A 6,843-nucleotide genomic window follows, 5' to 3' on the forward strand; every position below is an offset into this window, starting at 1 on the left:
AAAACCCAGAGCATTCTTTTCTTTATTTTTGTACCTCATTAATGAATCCTAACCATACTTTTCCTTGGGTCCCTTTTGCATCTCAGTCTGGCTCTCACATTCTTAGAAAGGACAACAGGATCTTTAAATTCACTCAGTTTGTGTTGGGAAGAGGCCAAACTTAGTTAGTGTCCCATTGGTACTCAGCTGGAGTAGCTTTCCAGAACAATCTAGGCAAGGCATTTACACCTCCTCCCCCTCCTCTTTTCCCAGTTTGGCATATTCCAGCTTGTGTTTTACTCTCCCTGTAAATATGAGAGAAAATAAAAGACACTATTCAGCCTCTTTCCTCTGAAAAGTCTGGCTTTTCAGTGGTTTTCTTTAAGGGGGGTGGTCCTCATTTGTAACCAGCTTTGCCATTAACGGAAATCAATCTGAATGTCCTATTGTGCATCTTTTTTCTTTCCTCACAGTCTGAAATTGCCTTTGCCAAGTTTTCAAGCTGAATCTGAAAGACCCTCTCTCATTTTCCAGTTCCCTCTCTCCAGCCCCATTGAATCCTTGTAAAGCTTTCTCAGGCAGAAGGGCTGCAGTGTGAGGATTGGGAGGAACTCGACCTACTCTGCTAACCCAGTGGCATGAGCCAATCACAAAGAGGATTGGAACCTCTCAGCCCCGCTTCCTATCCCCTGCCCCTGCAACAGCCTCCTGGAAAGAGAGACTCTGGAGGGGTGGGGCATGTTTGCAATTCAAATCCTTGGCTTTCTTTGCGACTCTTCAAATAAGAAGGCAGGAGCTGCAGCTAGGTGCTAAGGGTCTTCTGAATTGCAGTGGCAATAAGATCCGCGAAGATCCTCACTCCTGTCTCCTGTCTGTTTTTGAAGCCAACAGGGAAAGGGCAAGGATGGTGGAGGCTTTCTGTGCTACCTGGAAGCTGACGGACAGCCAGAACTTCGATGAGTACATGAAGGCTCTAGGTGAGAAAAACTAAGATGTGTTCTCTTCCTAATCTGCAGCTTCAGATACTTGTAGATTCCTTTTTTCACCTATTAGACTGGCAAGTGACAAAGACAGTCACGTTGTGGTAATCGGAAGTTAGGCTTACGAATTTCCCACGGAATGGATTTTTAATGTGGCATTCGCCTGCTTTCTTGCCCAAGGCCAAATAACTGAGTATTTGGTATTTTGCGGAGGATGTGAGGCTTCTGTGTCTTTTTCGTTTTCTCTTCATCATTCACTTATTATTTGTGCATCCACTTATTACAGCTCAGTAGTCGTATTGCATGATTAATGGGCTAAACATGCTCTAATGAAACTTACACTTTAGGACCTGGATTCCAGAATAGGAAAGCAGATTCCTGCTTTGTGATCTCTTTTGGAAGTTGTGGCTGACTGCATTGCTTCCCTTTGCTACTTTAGGTGTGGGCTTTGCCACTAGGCAGGTGGGAAATGTGACTAAACCAACAGTGATCATCAGTCAGGAGGGGGACAAAGTGGTGATCAGGACTCAGAGCACGTTCAAGAACACAGAGATTAGTTTCCACCTGGGAGAAGAGTTTGATGAAACCACTGCAGATGACCGAAACTGTAAGGTAAGAACTGCTTCTTCCCTGGGGTGGGGATGGGGAGGAGGAACTCAAAGACAGAGATTCTCGATGTTTCTTCTTTTTAGACAGTGGAAGTTGGAGAATGGTCTTGGTATTTCAATTTAGACAGAAGGGCACCAGGGTTAATTTTGCAATCTAGTGCTCACATGTTATGTTCTGAACCAGTAGGTACTTGCTATAACTCAAATCTTAAATCTATTTGTCTCTTACCATATGTTTTTCACATTTTATATCAAATCTGTATCTCAGAAAGCATTTAGCAGTGTTCCTTTGAAAGAAAGATTGCATTTTGTTTAATCTCTCTGACTTCCTCAACTTGACTAAATAGACAGCTTGCCTCTTTCAAGGCTTTGTGTAAAGGAGAAGGGTGACCAGTCAGAAAGCATTTGTTCAGGACTTTTATTTCTAGTATTTGAAGTTTTTGTATCTAAATGTATACATTTCAATCAAATTATGAATTATTAGAGTTTACATAATAATGACTCTAAAGCAACATAGGATATGGTACTAACATGATAATTAGTTGATCATGATTTATTCAGTTATATGACTTTTACAAAAATCACTTCATTTGACTTTCATATCCGAAAACTGATCTGTACCTGTTGTCATGTTCTGCGTTTCGTCATTGGTCTCAGTCTGTTGTTAGCCTGGATGGAGACAAACTCGTGCATGTACAGAAATGGGATGGCAAAGAAACAAATTTTGTAAGAGAAATTAAAGATGGGAAAATGGTTATGGTAAGTAGGAGCAATTCTCCCTTCTTCTGTGCTTTTCAACCCCCACTCTCCCCCCACCTCCCGTATTGTTCCTTCCTCCCCCTGCCCCTTCCTCTCTTCCCTTTTCTCTCTTCCTTCCCTCTTTCTTCCCTTCCTCCCTCCCTTCCTTCTTCAATACCATTAGGTCATTAGCAAGGTTCTTTAACCATGTGTAAAACAAGAGAAATAAAAAGATCCTAGCTAATTGCTTCCTCAGCTCTGTTTCTTTAATTACAGAAAAGGAGAAAAATTCTACTTCATGTCGTTTTAAAAAGTTGTGATTGATTTAACTAAAATTGTGTGTCAAAAAGATTTTTTTGTAGGATTACTGTGAAAGTCTAATCCTCACATGAAATCTAAATGTAAAACCAATAATCATGAAAATATATAAAGATGACTGATATTACAATAAAAATATCAAGCTTACTGGATCTCAGAAAAATTACTTTATAGCTCCTATAATAAATGAGATCTTCAAACACTTAATATTTTAATTTATAAAGGTTATACAAGTTCAGTGCAGATCATTTAGAATATAACAGAAAAGTATAACAAAAATATAAAAATCCTAATTTCCCTTGAGAGAGAACCATTTTGATGTTACTGCCTCCCAGTCTTTCTTTTTAATGCATAAAATGCCTTTTAAACATGCCTGTTAAATAGTGGGCAGTCATGTAAAAATTATAAAATAGAGAATAATTTAAAAATAACTTCTGAATGATGGAGTGGCATTATAAACTGGGAAAATGTTATGCCTTAACCCTGCATCTCAGACACATTTTGGGGAACTGAGTGACATTGAAATAGTCAATGTATCATTTTGGGTTTTTCTGAGGTGGGGGTGCTTTACGTATTCCTTCTAAGACAATAGCAGGAAGGGTTTTTTGTTTTTGTTATTTAAGAAAACTGGCTGTTGTTTCCATTTACTCCCTTGACTTCTTCAATCAGAGCTGTTCTAGAGCGAGATATAGGACTTACAGAGTCATAAATCTTTCCATGAGCAGAAGGGAGGGTGGGGAGCAGAGTAGCAGTTTCCCTCTCACGTTAATGGATATTTGCCCACATTCTTTTGCAATGATCATCAAGAGACAGGATTCATTTTTAAAAGATTCAGTCTGAAGTTCTTCTTTATGCTTTGTTTCCATTTGTTTCCTGGATACAGAAAAGTGGATAGCTCAGCTTTGGCATGTATGACTGTGATGGGGCAAGACTGAGTTCAAAGAAGGAGATTAAAGCAATGAATGACAAAGGCACACTATACTCCTGAAAAGCACATGAAAATAAAAAACTTTAAAAATCCCCAAATTTTGTAAAGAGGTTTTATAGCAGTTCTTCAAGTTGGATTTGACATAAGAGCCTATGTTCCACATTATACCCACGTAACCATCAAGGTTCACATAGATTAAAGCGTGACAGCCAAAGCAATGTATGTTTACCTTTTCCAAATGTATGTTTACTTTTTCCAAAGCATTTGTATGTTTACCTTTTCCTGCTGATTTTGGAACAAGTCATTCCAAATACCATTTGCCCAAACCATTTGGATTTTCTAAAAACTCTTCAAAATTTATTTAGGTTATGAATTGAAAACAGTTATGAAAACCTTCTATGAACTTCATTCACTTTCAAAGCAGATAGTTAATTTGCTCCCATTGCCCCAATGATAATTTAAGGCCAAAGGAATTCTTTTGACCTGAACCTAGATAGTCAGTCTCAGTTTTTGCTTCATTTTCCTTTTAGAGACATGAACTATGTATACGTTATTCACTCAATAAACGTGAGTTTCTTTTCTTTTTGTTTTAAGAAATGAAGAATTTATGCAGCATTTAAAGTTTGTAAACACCATTATTCTTTTGCATAATAGTTAAATCATATATATGAGAAACTTTAAAACTTTCAGCTACTGATGTTCTTGTCTAAAAAGACTTGACTGTCTTTTGAATCTTTCAGACTCTTACTGTTGGTGATGTGGTTGCTGTTCGACACTATGAGAAGGCATAGAAAGGTTCCTGGCCTGGGGCTGCAGAAGCTCTCTGATTTTTCTGTTTACTCAAGTCTCAGTGCTTTCCTGCAATTACAGCAGTGCTGACCACTAATTAGAAGGTTATTGTCAGCATGGAGATGGAAAATGGTGATTTAAAAACCTGTTTTAAAAACTTATTACTCCAAGCAACTAGCCCAATTTTGATCTGCCAATTTATAGTTTTACAATTCACATTAAAATTTTAAGCCACATTTTTAAAATAAATAAGTGAATACATTTTATAATTTCCATTGGCATGCAAATATATTTGGAATAAAAATCTTAGACCCATGAGAAATTTTGTTGTTGTTTTTAATATCACTAATCTGGGTGGGAATTTTATATTAGAGAGTTTTATACAAAAGAGCCTTTCTTATGACATAAAGTAAGGCGGGAAAAATTAGCACTTCATTTAAAACACTAATTTAAAAAATAAGCAGAAGGCCAAGGAAACGTGGAAATGCCACAGTTTTGGTTGATACTTCCATAGAGAATTCGCGATGATTAAATTCGTTTGGCCAGAATCCAAAGGAGCCTCATTATGGTGGGTTGGGCTGTGCAATGATCTCTTGCTATTAGAAACAGGTATTCTGGAGAAGCGAAATGATATCCATGAAAATGTCTTATTAAAAGGTAAATAGAATCAAAATATCATACAATCAAAATGTCATATAATTTAAATTCCTTATTGGAAGGTAAATAAGAAAAGGGAGTGAATTTTATCTTGGACTATAAAGATGTGTCTCCAGACAGATACAGTGAGCTGAACCAAGTCAGTAAGAGGCTAAAATGGAGTGTGCAAAGAGTGTGCTTAAAGGCATGCGAACTCCTTTTTTGAGTGCCTGTATGGGAACTTTTGGACTGAGTTGACCAACCAAAAGTAAATATTTGCTTGTAACCGGCTAGGGCTTGCCTTTGTAAAGTATAAACAAATGTTATTTTGTATTTCATTGTTTCAAAATGCTTTTTATACATTTTCTCAGACTCACAATGTGAAGCAGCTAAGGCAGATAGTATCTTCTTACTTTGCTGATGAGGAAATTGAAGATCAGATTTACAAGTCCAACATCCCGACTAGTGAAAAATACCAAGAACTGCAAACCTTGCAATTTTCCCCTTTATTTCCTCCTAAAAATTAATATTTCAGCTAAATTTTCCTCTGAAACAATAAAGCAAGATTTCATTTTCCCTGATGATTCCTTAGCAAATCTTCCCTGGGTTAGCCTTTTGGGAGGATGGCAGGAGGTGGGGGAAAGGTCAATACTTTTTAGGACAAGTATGCAATATTCATTTTTAATCAACCCAGTGTTTTCAGTAAGTTTCTATAAGTTAATTCAAGTTCCAATTAGCTTATAGATATAAGCATGAGAAAACTTCCTTTAACTTATACAATTCACCACAATGATACTATGACCTGACTAGTGTATTACTTTAACTACTATAATGAGAAGTAGAAAAATCTAAAGTGCGGTTATAGGATTTAACATGTGAATGTTCAATTATTACTTAATGTCAAGATAAGATTGTCTGGCTAAGGTCACCCTTTCTAAAGCCACAGAGTCTACCTTTGCCTTTAAGAGCATGAAACAGGACACTGAGAGGGTGTTTGCTCCAAGTGCCTTGACAGCCTTCATTTCTGCTTCCTGTGGACTTGGTGACTTCAGCCTATGCTTTAGAGAAGCACGGATTCTGGTCTCTATTCTTAAAGATACAAGGGCAAGGATGGGGATGCTTTTTCAGCTCACTATAAATTGGCCAAATAACATCATGCTGGCATTAATTTCCATAACAACTGTCTCATGGAATGAAGAATGGAAAGGTTTTAGGGTGGCCTAATTGGGAAACAAAGTTACACTGGGCTAAAAGATCAAGGGTGGCAGTGGGAAACCAAATGCATTTTTTCTGAGATCTCTGACACATATTTTTGCTTCCTAAATGTTTACAGGATAACTGCAAATCATGTTTCGTCAAGCCAAGTTCTATCTCATCCAGTAATCTGTCAATGTACTAACTTTTCTAGTTTGCCCTTTTTGTTTTGTTTTTTAACATAGTTAACAGAAAAGGAAATATTATCAAGCCTAATCACCAAAAGCAATTTGATCAACCAAGAACATCCCTGAAATTCCAAGATCTCAAAGACACAAACTATGCTGAAGGTTGTCTTGTGAAATTCAGTTGTGGACTCCTGACAATCAGCAAGGAGCAGTTTCCACACTACCCCGGGTGCTCTCTCTCCCAGATACATACCCTCACAGCAAATTACACCTACACTCGAATATGTGGACCTACAAATACATGCCCAGGGTTGAGGTGCACACTGAGAGGTGTTGAGGCACTGTAGCTTTGTGCATCTTAGAGAGTGTGCATAAAGGAAAACAAAAGAAAGCAGAGGAAGCAGAAGGGAGAATGGTGTTTCTACCCCTTAATTTCAATCTGTTGTCTTTTTAGGATTGCAAGCATTTCTTAGGTTTCAAAATGT

The 6,843-nt window shown here is 37.6% G+C and overlaps 1 protein-coding gene across 1 annotated transcript; it reads left to right on the plus strand.

The window, feature by feature from the left end:
• The first annotated feature begins 427 nt into the window (after positions 1 to 427).
• On the plus strand, positions 428 to 4,662 carry FABP7 (fatty acid binding protein 7). Its single transcript, XM_014852932.3, has 4 exons — positions 428 to 956; positions 1,399 to 1,571; positions 2,225 to 2,326; positions 4,292 to 4,662. The coding sequence occupies exons 1-4, from the start codon at positions 884 to 886 to the stop codon at positions 4,340 to 4,342; spliced, it is 399 nt and encodes a 132-aa protein (XP_014708418.1). The 5' UTR covers positions 428 to 883; the 3' UTR covers positions 4,343 to 4,662.
• Positions 4,663 to 6,843: the final 2,181 nt, after the last annotated feature.

The sequence above is a fragment of the Equus asinus genome, chromosome 24 (assembly GCF_041296235.1).
Source record: "Equus asinus isolate D_3611 breed Donkey chromosome 24, EquAss-T2T_v2, whole genome shotgun sequence".
In the NCBI taxonomy this organism is placed as follows: domain Eukaryota; kingdom Metazoa; phylum Chordata; class Mammalia; order Perissodactyla; family Equidae; genus Equus; species Equus asinus.

What these genes read in the sequence shown, in the direction of transcription:
- FABP7 (XM_014852932.3), top strand. Translation starts at nt 884, where the DNA reads ATGGTGGAGGCTTTCTGTGCTACCTGGAAGCTGACGGACAGCCAGAAC. An exon ending in TGAGTACATGAAGGCTCTAG is followed by an intron (nt 957 to 1,398) that starts GTGAGAAAAACT and finishes TTGCTACTTTAG; the next exon opens with GTGTGGGCTTTGCCACTAGG. An exon ending in AAGATGGGAAAATGGTTATG is followed by an intron (nt 2,327 to 4,291) that starts GTAAGTAGGAGC and finishes TGAATCTTTCAG; the next exon opens with ACTCTTACTGTTGGTGATGT.